A 17,981-nucleotide genomic window follows, 5' to 3' on the forward strand; every position below is an offset into this window, starting at 1 on the left:
AAATAAAAGTTTCTCTGATTTAATTTAAATCCTGTGTCTGTTTTCCTGCTCGGTCCGACTGCATCATTTTACATATATATATATATATATATATATATATATATATATATATATATATATATATATATATATATATATATATATATATATATATATTGATTACATTTATGATGTGTTTTTGGTTTCACATGAATATTTAAATTAAATCTCCTAAAATTATTTATTTTCTTGAGCATCATATAAATATGAACAGATTGAAAGTGAAATTATAAGTTGAAAACTGGAATAGCATTATAAAACTATTTATTTTCTCCGTTCTCAATAACATAATTTTTCAGCCTCATTTATCGCGTTGTTTGACAAAGTTTTAGATTTTTACAGTTTTTTATTTGCTATTTCTTATTAACTATAGCGTTTTGCTCTTTAATAAGCTTCATAGTTCGATTTTGCAATTATTTCAATTGTTTTTGCATATTTAGTTCATTCAGATATAGCCTCAACACAGTTCCTTTATTAAAAAATGATGTTGTAATTTAAAAAATCGTCATAAAATGAGTTCGAGTAATACTCTTGTGAACCGAATTTTAACTAGAATTTGTCTAAATAATTTTCGTATAAAAAAAAGACTTCCTTTTTATTTCTAATGAATTAATTCTAATTTTTATTTAACTATAGAAGTTGCTTTTCAGCAAAATTATCTTCGACTCTTCCTTAGCATTGATAATAATATTAATAAAAATAGCAATTCTGCTTATATTCCTTTATAGTTATATATTCCTTAACAGTTAGTTTTGGTACTTTATTTCTAAATAAATAAACAAATAGATGAAATCAATAAAAAACTTTATCTTGATATTGTTTCATGGTTGTTTTTAAGAAATTCTAAGGTGCTTTAAATTATAGAAAAAGCTGTCCTAAAAATGTAATTTCGAGAATTAGCACAGAATAGATATTTTTTTTTAAAAATTGACGAGAATGATTTTACATTTTACAGTAAAAAGTACCGTCACCCTGACTATCAGAGCTTTTTATCGCAAATCGATCCGAAATTTTTGTCAGTGTACCCAGTACCCTAAAAATGTTTAATTTACATTGTTTGGATCATGAGTACATTTGTTAAATGGAATACAGTAGGTTCGATTAACGTAACAACAGAATAAAGTGTACTTATTATGCATCATTTATTACTACGTCACACACAAATGCTACATAAGGAGTGCATATTATAAATATATATATATCAATAAAATATTAGAGTAGACAATAAAAATATTTACCTCCAATTTCGGTCTATAAGAATATGTTGTAGTCGGCATCTCATTCAAATTAACAATCACAGTTATATTATGACTGAAAAATAAAGACTCATAAAATTTTAAACTCTTACCTAAAATATTATTTAAAAAAGATTGCTTTGTGTATTAAATAAACGATGTAATTAAAGCCAGAGGTCAAAAAATTATTCGAAATGTTTAAGAGCTAGCGGGTCATGAATTTTTTTTTTGGGAGTAAAAGTGTCATAAGCGGTATTTCAATAACATAAAAAAACTACAAAATTAAAAAGATGGCGAAATCGACATGCGTCGATCTCAAGCACCCATGTTTAAAACTCAACCAAACGTGAATGATGATCTCTGAGTCTTGAAAATGGGTGCCTAGCCAGGAAGCATGTAAACTCTCTTTACACACATAGTATCCCCAAGAGATTTTGAGAGCGCTGATTGGCTTTCTCGTCATTGCCTTCTGTTACGTCTTTTTGTAGGTCCTCCCCAATAACATTTCTCCGTAGTTTGTTCCCAAAATGTAAATCAATCATAAATCAGTTCCAGTATATTTCTCATACTAATTTTAAGACAAATGTTGAAGTTTTGTTCAAAAAATCAAATAGCGTCATTAATTGTATTTTAATAATAACACATTTATTTAAATCTAATTTGCTTTAAATTTTATTCTAATATTTTTCTTTATTTGTTTCAAATATTTTTTGTACGTTTCAGTAAAATATTTTTTAATATTAATGTTATGAATTTTAGGTAAATGCAAGGTAAACAATCATGTTCTGTTAAAACATCAAATTAGTATAATAATAATTATTATTAAACATAAATTAAAGCTTTATTAGGTAGCTTTTATGTAATATAAATATATAAGAATTGATTAATATTCAAATTGAATAGCATTATGCACTTAGAAATTAAAATCTCTTACTTAAATGTATTAGTATGATTGCAGAACCACTCAGTTAAATTTGAATTTATTATATGAGATTTTAAAATGTAAATTAATAAATTTTTAAAATAATGTTTGATTATTTGAAAAAGATTTTATCATATCTAAGAGGAAAATATTCTAAAATGTTAAAAAAAATGTAATTATAATTCAGCAAAAAAATTGTAGAATATTTATAATTAATAAAATTCATTTTCTAGCGAGTACCATATAACAAGTTAATAAAGTACAATAATCTGATTTCCTTGTTGATTTTCTGTTCTACTTCACTTTTACAGATATTTTGGCTTGACAATCAGAATTTTTTTAAAAACTTCTTTTACATTTCTCCTTCTGCATTTTCACAAACGCACAGTGGTGACAAACAAATAATTTCCTGCAACTAAATAAAAAAAAATATTTACAATCCAATAGATATGTACTAGAATTAAAAGATGGAATTTTTTGTGAATTTATTCTTTCATTACTCATGATATTAATTTAATGGACAATAATTTAAGTATCTTAAAAGACAATTGCTTGACTTCTTAGATGTCAATTAATAGTTTTTCAGTTTTATAAAACATTTAACAAATTAAAAAGAAAAAAAAACACTAAAATTAAGTTATAAATAGGTTGGCATAGTGCAGATTTTTAAGTTTTAATTTATAATAATAGATGGCGCCACTAATTAATCTTAAATTTAAAATTTTATAATTTAATTTTAGTAATCCAGAATAAATAAATAAAATATTAATTTAATTCGATGAACATTAATTTAATTAAATAAATATCAAGTGAAAATTATTCAGTTTTCATTTTATAGTGAGTATAAGAATTAAGCAAGGCAATTAAACTCCGATTTCAATGTTATTCATAAATCAGAGGGATATTAGCTTCATAAGAATTCATGCATGTAATAATCATAAATTTAAAGAAAAAAGCAATCCTCCGATAAAAATTAAATACAAAATTTTTCTTCAAATAACAAAATAGTTACTTACCTACAAACAAATCTTTGTCCATGAGGTTTGAAAGTTCTAGAATTCCATTTCGTATTGGTAAGTTCCCCAAATTCTATTACCCACTTGTTGCAATCGTCTAAATTTAGAACATTGCTTTTAAGGGTAATGGTATTTGAGGAAATATATTCTACTTCATTTTTAAATGAAAAAGGCAGTTTCTCTGTTGAAAAAACTGACATTTCAAGTTTGTACACAAAAGCTGGAGTATAGAAATCGCTCTATGCTGAAAATAACAAGCACGGCAGAATGAAATACCCATACGTCACAGATGGCGTTGCCGAGAAAGCCAATCAGCGCTCTCAAAATCTCTTGGGGATACTATGTGTGTAAAGAGAGTTTACATGCAGCCAGGAAACGTACCCACTTTTCCATTTCTGAAATTTTTGATGCAATTAAAATTTTTTACATTATACATTTCGTATATTCCTGCTTCAGTTTCCTTGGGATTATTTATTCTACAAGCGTAATCGTTTATTTGACAAGCGCAATCATGCATTTTCTATACAGATATTCCTGCTCCAGTGTCTTGGGATTATTTATTCTACAAGCGTAATCATTTATTTGACAAGCGCAATTATGCATTTCCTATGCAGATATTCCTGCTTCAGTTTCTTGGGATTACTTATTCTACAAGCATTTTTTCATCTTTGAAATAATATATTTTCAATAAGGCAAGTTAGTAGTTACATTCCTGTGGCCTACAAGATGGTATTCATGGCGTTTTATGCTGCTCGTTTAAAAGTATTTTTCAAATTTATATTAGTATGTTAAAATTTTTATATATTATCTCCCTGTATTTTTTCTGCACATTGTCGTAATTTCAATTTTCAAAGGGTTATAGTTTTAAGGCAACAAAACTATATTTTTCATAAAGTTTTACACCCAAAACAGCTGCGGAGGTGCCAGCTGCCTTTACAATTTTTTACAGGTAAAAATAAAAACTAATTGGTATCGTATCATTTTGCATAAGATTTTTGAAGATATTAAAAATAGAGATTTTTTTTCGAGAGGTATTTAAACAATCGAGAGATACTTCAATTAAAAAAACACTTTTTTTGAAATATTTAGGCTGAAATCCACTTTTTCATTTTCACCTACCAAAAAATATTTTGAAGTCTTTTTATGAAAATAGAAGCCTGAAAAGAAAAGAAAAAAAAAGAAATAGAGGCCTGAAGAGAAAAAGAAAAATAGAGGCCTGAGTTTTTATACCATAGAAAAAGAAACTGAAATCTTGTACCAGAAAAAAATCTTAAAGAATTCTGGCAGAAAACTCTTTTCAAGACTGAAACAAAATACATCCCTTTTAGTTTTTTGTAAGAAAATATGAAGTTAAACAGTATGAGAAAAAAGATTTGGGTTAGTAAAAATTAAGTTACTTTGAGAGCAAACCACTTTTAATGTTAAAGACAAGAAAAAAAAATCACAATTATAATAATTTTAGATTTACATTATGTGAAGAAATTGTCATGTCAAGAAATTTTGTTTTTGGGTTATAAATTTTTGATAAACGATTTTTGATAAAAAAAAACTAATTTTTTATTCTTATAATGATCGAAAAAGAAAACATGACAACAAGGCATAAAAAAACATGACACTTAATATTAGGTTAGAAAGCATTTTTCATTTTTTTCTGATTAAAAAAAAACAGCATTTTGATTTGTTTTGAAAAATATCAGAAATAACATAACAAAAAAAAAAAAAACAATTAGATCAAGAAAGTTCATTGTTGTGCTATAAAAACATTTTAAAGCTTTTTAGCTAAAAACAACTTTTTATTTTGTAAAAATATTTAAAGAGAAAAATATCATCTGATACATTTTTTATGTTAGAAGCATGGCATATCACATAATGTGAAAAAAAGTGTAGTAAAAATTAATTTTGAAAAGTATTTTTTGAAAAAAAATCTTAAGTAATTTTGCTAAAAACCACTTTTAATTTTTTTCTGACCAAAATCAAAAGCAAAAATTCATGATTGGAATATATATGACATGCACAATTATGAGAAAAAAATGGAGTTGATGTAAAAGAATCTTGAATTATTTTGGCTTAAAGCCTCATTTTATTTTAAATTGACCAAAAACAAGAAACACCCTGCTTTTTTTAGGTAAAAAAATATATTTTATACCACGAGATAAAAAAAATAAGTTGGTAACAGCAGATATTTTCCTGTAAAAAATCATAAGAATTTGCAAATTAAGTTCCTCAAATCATTATTTAAACAAAATTATTTTTTTAAAAATTTATATAAATGTTATAAGCATTTTAATAGCTTAATTACATCCTATTGTTAACTGTTTATTTCTATTTGATCTAATATTTTAATTTTATAAAATAAAAACAATTGGCTCATAAATGAAAATGATGACGACATTCTTAATTCTCTCATGAATATAAGCTTCATAAGAGGATGTAAATATTTTTTTCTTTATTAACGTTATCTATATTAGCATATGGAAAGCAATTTGCATGCAGACTCCAAAAAGTTTTTGGACACCAATAATAAGTAGAATTTCCTTACTTCTTTGCTTTGTTAAAATAATACAACGATTTAAAGAATTCCTTATTTTTCCTATTAAAATCAATAATTTACTGCGACGAATTTCAATTTGTTAAGTAACATAAACTGGTGGTAATAGGTGGTATATATAATTATTGATATAATTAATATAATAATACTTTTAAAACGTGTTTAGATATACTAAATAATTTAAAATCTACGGTATTTGAAACAAAACAAAAATTAACTTTATACTAATAAGCAAAACTGACGCAGAAAAAGTGCTTATTCAAGGGGAAGCATGAAAAAAAAATTCTTACTTCAGCGATGCCAATAATGATTAATTAAATTTGAAAATAGACTAGAATTGAATTAAAAGTAAAGTATGTACTAAATAAGAAAATTAATGCATAAAAAGTAATTCTTTCATTAGGGGTAAAAGTAACCAAATTATTATTGACGATAACAATGCTTAATTAATTTTGATAATATGTTCCGATTACAAAAAAGCTATGTACAAAAAGCACCATCCATGGAGAAATGTTACTAGTTCGTTTAGGATAAACAAGATATAGTTATACTATTTTTGACCATAATGACAATTAATTTATTTTCGTAATAAGTACTTCTGAATTAAAAATTAAACTATACACTAAATAGAAAATTTAATAGAAAGGTGGTACTAATACCTTTAGGTGAAAAGAAAAAAGTATCAATTTCGCCAATGATACTTAATTTTGGTACTATTCAGCTTTATTAGTTTGGTAATTGGTGCAGTTTAAATAAGTACCAAATATACTAGTATAAGTACTACTTCATTTGGTACCTATTAAAATGAGATAAATACTGTGCTGTCTTAATATGAATAGTGTTAAGAGATGTTCCTTCATATTCAAGAGGAAGAAGAAAAAAGGATAGGAGAAAACTACTGATTATGATAAAGTTTGGCTATAGTGAGTTCGCCTCAAGAAACATGACAAAGTATACTGTATTCATTATTTACATGAACTACTAAAACGCTTGTCTCACTTAAGAACAATTTGGTCAACAGGGACGAATGAATTTATTTAATTTAATTATGTCTGTTTGAGTCTTGTGCACAATTGCTGTTTTCGTGTTGCCATTTTTTAGAAAATGTATTCCGGAAGTACCCCGGAATTCCGCGTTTTTCGCATCTTTCTTCTGTGTCTAAAAAGTGGAAGTGGGACATGCGATTTTTGCACGAATATCGCAGAATTCCACATATTTCAAAACCATTGGTCCGCGAGTCAAAAACTTATATCCGACAAAATTTTGAAGCTTTTTCTAAATCCCGTTGACGAGACGTTTACTTCCATTCTTGCACCAATTATGTGAAGAATTACGTCTTTTGTGATTCGTCCGCCAATTTGATTATTTTGATTCGGCGGATTTACGTCATTTTGAATTTTTTGGAATTGCCCCGGTATCTCAAAATGTCGCGATTCTTATTCACACTATTTAAAAATCGTGCATCGCAATTCCTATTCACATGATTTAAAAGTCCAATATCGTGATTTATATTTACACGCTTTTCAAACCTAATATCGCGATCCGTATTCACACGAGTTTAAAATTCAATATTTCTATTCGTATTTACGCTATTTAAGAATTCGACATCGCAATTTTTATTTTCGCAATTTTAAAATCCATTATCGCAATACGAGATTCTAAATCCAATATCGCAATTCATATTCACACATTTTTAAAATCCAATATAGTGCTTCTTGTAAGTTTTTTCTTGTATTAGTTATTTTAAATGTGTTGCATTCAGCATTAGCAGCTAATTTAATTATAAATGTTAGTTCAAAAAGTTATGTTAAATTTGAAACATGTATGGTATATAAATTGATATCGATAATAAAAAGCGGATTTCAAGAATGTTCTGGTTGGAAATAGTAATAAGAAAAATCATCATTTTAATGAGTTTGTTTTCAACGACATTATGCGGACTTTTAAGAACTATTAATAGTTTTAAACTATTTATATATTGGGAGAAATTATTCTTTAGGAAATTATTCTCCTTAAGATCCCGTGGCTTTTTAAATTCTTCGCTTCAATATATGAATAAAGCTACGACATAAGCATAGTGACTCAATTTTCTTGCAAATTTCTGTTATCAAATAACAGTACTCTTTGTAAAAGTCATGGTCAGAAAATGTACCAGTTAGCGAGTATCCTCTCGAACATAAAATATTTTTTAAGACAACTATTAAATAAGATTCCTAAAAAAAATCTCTCGAATCAATCTTTCCTTTGTAGTCAGGTCCTAGAAAAATTGCCAAATTATGAAAATTTTCTTAATTTTAAACACTAAACATTACATGTCTAAACTGTCTTACATTAAGTTTGATTTGTTGTTCTTCTGCTTGTTATCTTTCGAATGTTTATTACATTGGTCCTGGAAAAAAAATATATAAATGAATTACCATCAATAAAAATTCTTTTTAAAAGCTATAAGTAAGAAACGAAAAAATAAATAAATAAATAAAATTTGGATAAATATAAGAAGAGTTTAATGCTTCTGCCTATTGTAAACTATTCTGCTACACTCACTATGACCCCAGTAAACTATTCTCAATGTTTACGACGTCATTGGAACGCGTTGAATCATATTATCATGCAAATTATTTGCTGAATTGAGCTAGATTGTCGCGCTCTTTTTTTACGTGAGTACACAATATCATGATTCAACTGGAGTAGAAATATGGTTCAGTTCAATACCTTTTGCAACTGCAACAACTTTTCTTTGTACAATGGTTCAAGGTACCGATATTTAAGTTCGAGGTAGAACCGATAATTCTGAACATGTTGAAGCACATACATTTTAAATGCATACTGCTTAAAAAACAGAATTCAAAGAAACAAATCAGAATTCTTATTAAAAGTTTCTAAGGTTGTTCCGCACTGTGCATCTTGAAAAATGTATAGAAAGAAAATTCCTAATATTATTTTTTTTTTACTTTATAAAACTTTGTATTTGTAATTGTGTTTTAATTGATATACTAAACAATTACTGTAACTAGCAACAATCACTGATATTTCAAAATAGACTAGTTAGTTAATTATTTATGTTAATGTTCATCTAACGATTTAAAAAATTTTATTGGTTTGTTTAAGCTAAAATAAAATTTTGCAATAAAAACATAAACTTGTTTTGCACCTTGTTTTGCACATCATCTTCATATTTAAGTACTTGGTAGGATTCTTCGCTGAAAATGAAACAAACCAAATTATATAATTTACGAACTTCAAGAATCGAGCAAAAAATAAATAAATAAATAAATTTAAAATGAAGTTACTATAATTTAATTTACAGAGAAAAATAAATATTTTTCGAAAGTTTAGTTTTCTACATTTTTGACTGTTTCCCGGAAACTAGAAGAAGTATATATAGAGAGAAAAGCCGGCCTAGTGGCCGAGCGGTTAGCGTACCTGACTGTGAAGCCATAGCCTGCGGGTTCGAATCCCGCTCTGGGGATTGGATGTTTCTCTCTCTCTTTGCACTGTCCTTTGTTGTGTGTATGATGTGTGAATGTGGCCCACCCTATAAACGGGTTTGTGGTAGTGTGGCGTGGGCAATGTTGCTCGCCTCCGTGACTTTGGTTCACAGGTGCCAACTGGGTAACGCGAAATGAGCAACAATTCTGGCATAGTATAGGCAAGAATTCAAATTCAGTGACTGCCATCGGGAAAAAAATATAGAGAGAAATTACTTAAATATTCAGCTTCTAAAACTATTCAAGTGGTCAATCACGGCAAGCAAAATAAATAAATAAAAAAAAGTGTTACAACCTGATTATATTTTTTTCTAGGGTGGTAATATATATCATATATGGGTGTATCCAGATTATGTAATATGTACGGGTGTATCAGAATATGTAATATTCAATAAAAATTCTTCAGTCAAAATAAGCAGTCGGTTATCTTAGCCATTTAATGTTAGGTTCACTTTTTGCGTGTCATGTTATATCTCCAGAACGAATGAAATGAATTAAAAATTTTTTGAAAACATTTATAAAACTCTTTTATCCAGAGAGAATTCACTGTAATTTTTTTTGATTTATAATCATTTATTACTTTTTCATTATCCAATTTACTACAGTTAGTTCAGCTGGAGATGAATCTACACTTAAGTCAAAATTCTTGATAGTCCCAACAAAAAAATATGATAGTTTATGTTGGTTTAAGTGTGATTCAGGATGGTCCAACATCATTTGATGGTCACCATCATTCTACATTTTCCATTATGCGTTCATGGGTTTTTTTATGCCAACAAACTTCTATTATTCCAAGATGGAAAATGTTACTTTTAAACTATGATTGTGAACCATCAAGAGAAGTTTGATTCTAATGGACCAACAATCCATGATGGATCCAACTATATATTTCTATGGCGTTTTAGTCCGAATTATTGTTAGTTTATCAGGAATATCCATCAAAACAATTTTTTTTAAATGTTGGCCCATCAAAAATCAGTCCGAATTGTTACATTGGGGTGATGGTGGTTCACGATCTTCCCAACATTTATTTCTAGGAAATTATGATGGGAATTTGTTTGAATATATCATAAATTATATTACTGTTGAATTTTGTTTTAAATTTATTGTTGATCTAAATACACTGTGTGCTGATTCTATACTTTTAAAGCGAACTGCTCGCAAAGAAATGATAAAATATTCATAATTTAGTTGCTCTTTAATTAATGTTGCGTATTTAAACAAGGAAACACTGGCATTTTTTAAAAGATTGAAAGTTTTTCTTTTAAAAAAAAGCAGTTTATTAAAACTTTCGCAGTTCTTCAAACGGAATTGAACAAATTTGTTGTTAGTTCAGTTAGTTGCAATTAGGTGCCATACCCGATTCGTTGCCTTAAATTTAAAAAAAGGAAGGAAAAATCTGAGAAATCTGAATGACAAAATGTCTAATTTGCTGTTGAGTTGAAATTAAATGATTAGAAAATTGAACTAATAAAACTTACTAACAAGCAGGTCCACAATTCTTTTTCGCACACTCTTCAATTTTTTGACGGAATTCGGTTGAATGAAATGTTTTAATTCTCTTCTTTTCAACTGAGCTCTTAAAACCCATATATTTCTCAAAATCTGAGGAGACATAAACATCAGTGTCAGGCAATAATTCGTTATAGTTTTATTAACAAAAAATGTTTTAAATATAATCTAACTCTTAACATTGCTGCGGTTGAGGGTAGCTCTTCCTTCAAAAATAACTCCAACTTTCACTTGAAGAGCTTAGTGGAAGAACCGGATAAGTGACACTTTAGTTAATTTGAGTAAATGAGCTCTAAAGTTTATACGTTTTTCCTTTTTCATTCGATCTTTCTGTTTTCAGTATTATAGTAAAGATATAACTTACAAAAATTTTCAAGAGTCTATTTGTTTGATTCTAACACTTAAAGAAAAGCAGATCTGCAGCTTTTTTTTAAAATTTTATTTTCAACTTCTTAGTCTTAAATCTAAAAAACAACAGAACACATGTTTAAAGGAAAAAAAATCACATTGCCTTTCAAGAAGAATTCCTTTAAGTAAAACTTATCAGCATTTGCGAAAAATGTAAGTAAGAACAACGAAAATCTCTGATGGTTAGCCCGATTCCAACGCAGCTCTGATGTGTTTCCACATAAGTATAATTTGCATCAGCACAGCAATCGCAGCTAGAAGGAAAAGTTCAACTACCTCTCTCTTTCGTTCATGTGTAGACTTAATCTGCACCAGTTGAGCCATGCCGATTTTTGTGAAAAAGTGTCCAATAGTTTCAGCAAACATATATGAGTATGCTTATCAATTTGGATTCAACATTTAAAATTTTTAGCCAGTGCACAAATCTTAAAGATTGTGCAAGAGTGCTTTCGTATATTACAAACAAAACATATGTTAAAAATGGAAACTTAAAATTTTAATTTCCAACATGATAATTGAAAAAGGAATTAAAATGAAGTTGAACACAAAGCAAGAAAAACATCGGTAGCAGAGTGGAATGATGGTAGCCAAAAGAGGCAAAAATCATTCACCAATATTCTTTCTCTGAAACTGAATCGGGTAAATAACAGTATGTATGTAATATATATATATATATATATATATATATATATATATATATATATCTTTTATATTATATATATATATATATATATATATATATATATATATATATATATATATATATATATATATATATATATATATATATATATATATATATATATATATATATATATATATATATATATATATATATATCTTTTTTCTATAACTCAAGGAATTTCTGAATGCTTAGTGGCATTTTAAAAACATTGAAACATGTTATATTTAAGAATAAGATATTGAAATAATATGTTGCATATTGTATGATTCATTGTTTAAAAAATCGCTTCATTCTGCTAGATATTTAGGTTACATGGTTTTCTTTGGATAAAGATGATTAGCAAATAGCATCCTCATGTTTCGATGCATTCTGAAACTTCGCAAATTCACCATAAAATGTCGCACAACATATTCTTCAATTACGATAAGCTACATTTACCCCCAAATGCTGTTACTATGATTATTTTTTTTTCTTATATATATCTGATACTCTCTTTTTAAGCAGAGCTCGTAAGATCCTTAAGATACTGAAATGGGGGCACAAAAACTTAAAAGATAAAATATTTAATTTCATTAACTCAAAATATCTGGTCTCAAAATTTTAATTAAGTTAAATATAACTTTAACAATATTGATGCTATTACGTTTTTAAAGACCACATAAATCCTGTTAAAATATAGAAATGCTTATGTTTACTTTAACGAGTGTAAAATCCTTGTCAAAATAATGATCAAGATTCAAATGTAAAACGGTATAATTGATGATAACAACTCACCTGGCCTCAAAAAATATGAAGAGGGAAGTAAAAGTCGACATGTTTCGAGCGTTCAAATATAATCGCCCATTCTCAAAACTTGTCAAGCTTGAATAACTTGTGACTTTTATTATTGGACTCTCAAAACATGTCTATTAACATATTAAATTATTTCACTCGATATTAAAATAAGTTTTACATAAGCTATAGGCACTGGTTCTTTGATTGAAAAAAATAATAATTCACTACTTTCTAAAAAATCAATGCATTTTTTTTCTTTTTTTTTTTGCTGCAAGCCTTAAATTTCAAAAGTCGAAAGTGAAAATGGAATGTCCCCTAGTACCAGGAATCGAAATTAAATAGTTACAAGGACAAAGTTTTTAAACAAGTTAGCGTTTCCGTCCTACTCGAAGTTGTTTGAAAAGGTATTTTTTATATATCGATTCCAAAGATTATTCTACATATATTTTAGGGTATACTTTCGGAGTATTTTGATCGAGTTTATTTTTACACCCTTTTTTGCTTAAAATTATTAAATAATTTACTTAAAATAAAATATTCAAGCTACCTGATTTAATGCATTTATAGTATAATAGTAAACGGGGCTTCCATCGCATATCCTTAACCTTGATACCGCTATCATTAAATAAATGGAATAAGCTTAGATAAATAATAAAATTAATTGTTTTCTCGTTTTAATTTTCAAGGAAATATGATTCGATCAAACAGATTTCATTCTGGAAATAGCGAAATTATTGAGTAGGTCCCTTGGAGCAATATCATTCTTATCCTCTTTTGACGAAATATAGAAAAAATTGGTTTTCACAATTTCTGAAAAAAGTATGTTAGCCTTCTTGTCACGTTTTTTTAATTTTAATTTTTTTTCATTTTTAATCAAAATAAGATCGGAAATTACGTATTTTTTATTGCATTTTTCTTAAAAAATCAGATGGTTTCAAAATTGGAACGGCTTCGGAATATTCTTACAAATTTCAATTTTTATTATTTCCTGCTTAACAAAATAAGGCATTTCTCCTGATCACAAATTATACTACAATAATATCTTGGGAATCGTGCTAAAGAAAAAAATTAAACGAAATAGTTTAGCATATTATCTGGAAAAAAATCTACATGTAATCATAAAGAAAGAGTGAAAGATGTAATGAAATAGTTATTGAATCACGCGTGGTCTGATAATTAAAAATTTAATTTCGCAACTAAGATGTTAGAACGACATTTAAGATACTGAGATATTTTAAGACGCTTAAAAATTTTGGCTACGTATTCGACAGTTTTTTATGTCAGGTATCTTTAGACTCCTTGTAGTGACTTCTAAAGCATGAACACTATTTTAGATAATCTATGTTGAAGTCACAAGAAACAAAACAAAAAAAAGACTATCAATGATTCATGTTCCTTTTTCGAAAAAATAGTATGCTTAGCAAATAATCAGCTGTTTTGTATTAAATAATTGTAAACAGTGGAATGTTTTTTATTTCTTAACAAGATTTTATTCTTAGCTAGCAGACAGTAATTCTTTTTAAAAAAGCTTGACTATGATTTAAAATAACTTCACTTTAAAGAAAACTTAAATTAAAGTACTAAAAAATTGATTAGTATATTAATGAAGAAATAATAAACGTAGTAGGGTAAAGAATAAGATTTTTAAGAACGTTAAAATTTAATTAAATAGTTGGTAAAATAGTTCTGCGAAACACTTCCGGACAGGTGATTAAAAAATTACTTCTAACATTAAGACGATAGATAAGATGTTGAGAAATTTGCGATGATGTGAGGTATGATTAAATATGTTTACTACGTATTTTTACTAATATTTATAAAAAATGTATTCAAGAAATTGATAAATATTTTATTCCAAATCTATTCATACGTATGTATACTATTGAAATTGTATTTGTTATTGAGAAGTAAAATCTAAAAACTAAAAAATAATCACATTAAATAAGCACAATCTGGTGTATAATCATATTCTATCAGAAGCATGGTTTTATAAAACTCGACATTCGTTGAATAAAATGCTTTTTATTCAATAGGATGTTTTATTCAAATTTCTTTGCTAAATTGCAAATAGAATTTTAGACTATTAAAAAAAGAAACATTGTATTTTATAGTTTTAAAAAAATAAAAAGATTTGCAAACGATTAATAGCGAAAAAAAAATGAATGAAATTTTCGCTACGCGCGCTAAGTTAAGTTCCTCGTAAGTTTATCATATTTTAATATTTATCGCCCCACTTAATCATTTCTTCATTGTCGCCAAATTATTTTTTTTAAATAAGTAATTTTAATTTTTCTCATCTTCTAATAAATAAAAACAGTTGAAACTTTAGATTTTTCAATTGAAAAATATGTTGATTAAAATAGTATATAAAAAAATTCATACCTTATAATTCAACTTTTTTTCATCCTCACTTTAATTAAATAATAAAAGATAATAAATAATTATTAAAAATTATTTTTTTCATGAAATTATCTTTGGGTAAATGAGTTTTATGAGTGAGTGCAATTTTTTTTAATTGCTTCATTAGTTTTTAAAATATGACTGAAAACGCAAAAAGGGAAATTAACATTAAGGGGCCCGAACTTTGAATCGCTCTCCTGACCAAACTATGGGGACCACATTTCCCAGATTGCGGCTACCCCCTATATTTTGAAGATGAAAAATCCAAATATGTAAAAAAAATGTATGTTTATTCAGAGAAAGTGCGTTTTTGTGTCTGATTTCGTAACTTAATTAATAGTTAGCACTAATTAATTAGCATATTTGAGGTTACCCCCAGGAACCATTAAGATTGACTTTTAGTTCGTGAAAATCCGATCATTAGAACGAAAGTTATTCAGGGTGATATCTTTTTTTTTTGCGGACTGTACTGCTATCTGCTGATAATAGAGAGGACCTCCGACAGAAATAAGGTGAAAAAAGTATTTTTTTGTTCCTAATTTAAAAGTATTTACCTGTAGTATTAGGTGGACTGGAAAGTAATGAAATTTTGGTGCATTTGATATTTCTTTTCAAAATTTTATTTTTTATCAATAATGTATTCACCCTCGGTGTCGGATTGAAAATGAATAGAAATGGTTTCAGAAAAATAATGATTTGGTTTTTAAGACAAACGAATATTTAATGAGGCGAAACGTCATTACTGTCCGGTTCATCTAATATTTTATTTTCTTACGCCATTGATATGCTTTTAATTTTTATTGTATTTTGATTGGATTGAAACTAAAATAATGATTTTTTCTTTATTATAACGCAATTCTATAAAACTACCATATTGCGCAACATTTTTCGGTAAATGTATTTGAATCGGTATCTTAATATGTTAAATGTTTCAGAATTTGTATTTCTTATATAAATTACATTAATATGCTATTATAAATTACCGCCAAAAAGATTCGTTAAATGATTTAGAACTTAGATCAGTTTCATGAACAATGTGAGCTTTGTTTATTATATGAACTTGTTTGATAAGCAAATATATTAAATAACTGTAGTGTACTCACCAAATTTGTTATGTTATACCAATAAGCTTTTAATTTAAAAAAAATATTACTGAAAAATATTTTTTTGCTGACTAATACATTTCAATAGAGTTCGAAAGAAGATAAAGAAAAGACCAACTGTTACCCTGGTTAACAAGGTAACTTTGGCCACCAGGTTTTAATCTTATTTGTGGAAGAGAAAGCAACTTAAATATGTTTAATAATCAATTCAATTTTTCAATGGATACTTAAACTTGAGCAAAGTAACAAGTTAATGGTCAGAAATGGTTCCAAGTTAAAGATGCTAATTCTTAGTTATCAAAAATAAAACAATGTGCGCAAAAAATTATAAAAAATAGCTTAAATTCTAATATTTTACGTACCACTTATAGCATCAGGACAGATAATGCTTTCCATTGAGTATGGTCTCATCTTTTGATAAAGGCAACCAATGTCTTTTAAGCTAATATTTAATTGGCATTCATTATAGCATTCCTAAAACACAAAAAGCATGAATAAAATTCATTAAATTCAGAGAGAGATATTCTCTAAAAATATTTGTTTAATAAAATGATCTAAAAACTAGCTCATTAAATGTCCTAAAATTAAGGATAGATTTCATTACGTATTTCAGTTAACAATTATTAAGCATTTTCTGACGCAATCCTGTGGCATAAGAAAGTAGGCAATCCAGATCATATATTGTTAAAGAGATGGAATCTTCTAATGCGGGCATATTCTTTGATAAAAATATAGCTGAATACCCATTTTTTGTGAGGAAGGAATGAAAACAAATTAATCATACAGTACTGAACAACACTACGAGATTTTTTGAGAAAATTAAAGGCCTATAACGACACAATTATTTGCCTATTTATTTGTCGCCCTTCCCTTCCCTGTGGTTGTAACGTTTTCAAATGAAACAAAGCACGTTTTTCTTTGTAGCTAATGTTATCAGAATAATAATTAACCATATTGAGAACGATACGGAACATCACGATAACTAATGTTCCATGTTTTACTGCCTCACAACAATACGGAAAACTAAATTAAATTATATTGCTAAATTATTCTACTACCGTCTAAATTTTCTCTTGATTATTCACGCCAAAAAAAAAGATGAACGATACTTTCAAAAAATATAAAATCTAATATTTTAAATCGCCAAAATCGAAGCAAAATAATATTACGGCGAAAGCTAGATAATGTTACTTTATATAGAATCTAACCTTATATAATGCAGAGATCACGAGGAACTTTTCTATTTTTCTTATATTGGAAATTTACGCAAAATAGCAATAGATTTCCCTAGTTTTCTGATGGTGGGAACAAAATAAATGCCTGGCTTTACATAACTTTAGAAATAGTACTTCGGCCTATGCTACCACGTTTACGTTAATCATCGAGATTTATCCGCGATAACTGATAAAAAATCATTTAATATGCGTGAAATAAACACTTTTTCTTCCCTTAAATCTTTTCAATAATCGTATATATATATATATATATATATATATATATATATATATATATATATATATATATATATATATATATATATATATATATATATATATATATAAGAGAGTGCAATGACAACACATACCCAATCACAGAAGACTTCAGGTTAGTAACGCACAAAACAGCCAATCAAAATTGAGAACGCATGTGTGTGAAAAAGTAATAATTTTTAATAATGCCGTCTGCAGAAGTGTTACAACTAAACTTACCAGCTAAATCTTGTTGTGATTTTTATTTTGTATTGAATGTGTGAAATATATTGAACAGAGTTTACTTTAAAATACTTATATCTTTTATAAGAATTTGATCACCGTGAATATCTTTGTGAATATCTATCACCGTGAACAACGA

The 17,981-nt window shown here is 27.2% G+C and overlaps 1 protein-coding gene across 1 annotated transcript in view; it reads right to left on the reverse strand.

Annotated features, from left to right (window-relative positions):
* The window catches only part of LOC107436596 (uncharacterized), a 111,673-nt gene that overhangs the window by 7,896 nt on the left and 85,796 nt on the right, over positions 1 to 17,981 (reverse strand). The window contains exons 17-21 of the mRNA XM_071184101.2: positions 16,493 to 16,604; positions 10,730 to 10,853; positions 8,912 to 8,960; positions 8,091 to 8,149; positions 1,278 to 1,350 (exon numbers count right to left, since the gene is read on the reverse strand). Coding sequence (XP_071040202.2) covers positions 1,278 to 1,350; positions 8,091 to 8,149; positions 8,912 to 8,960; positions 10,730 to 10,853; positions 16,493 to 16,604 — 417 coding nt within the window. The remainder of the gene's footprint in view (positions 1 to 1,277; positions 1,351 to 8,090; positions 8,150 to 8,911; positions 8,961 to 10,729; positions 10,854 to 16,492; positions 16,605 to 17,981) is intronic.

Source organism: Parasteatoda tepidariorum, chromosome 10 (assembly GCF_982258835.1).
Source record: "Parasteatoda tepidariorum strain Cologne lab strain chromosome 10, Ptep-v5.0, whole genome shotgun sequence".
Taxonomy (NCBI): Eukaryota; Metazoa; Arthropoda; class Arachnida; order Araneae; family Theridiidae; genus Parasteatoda; species Parasteatoda tepidariorum.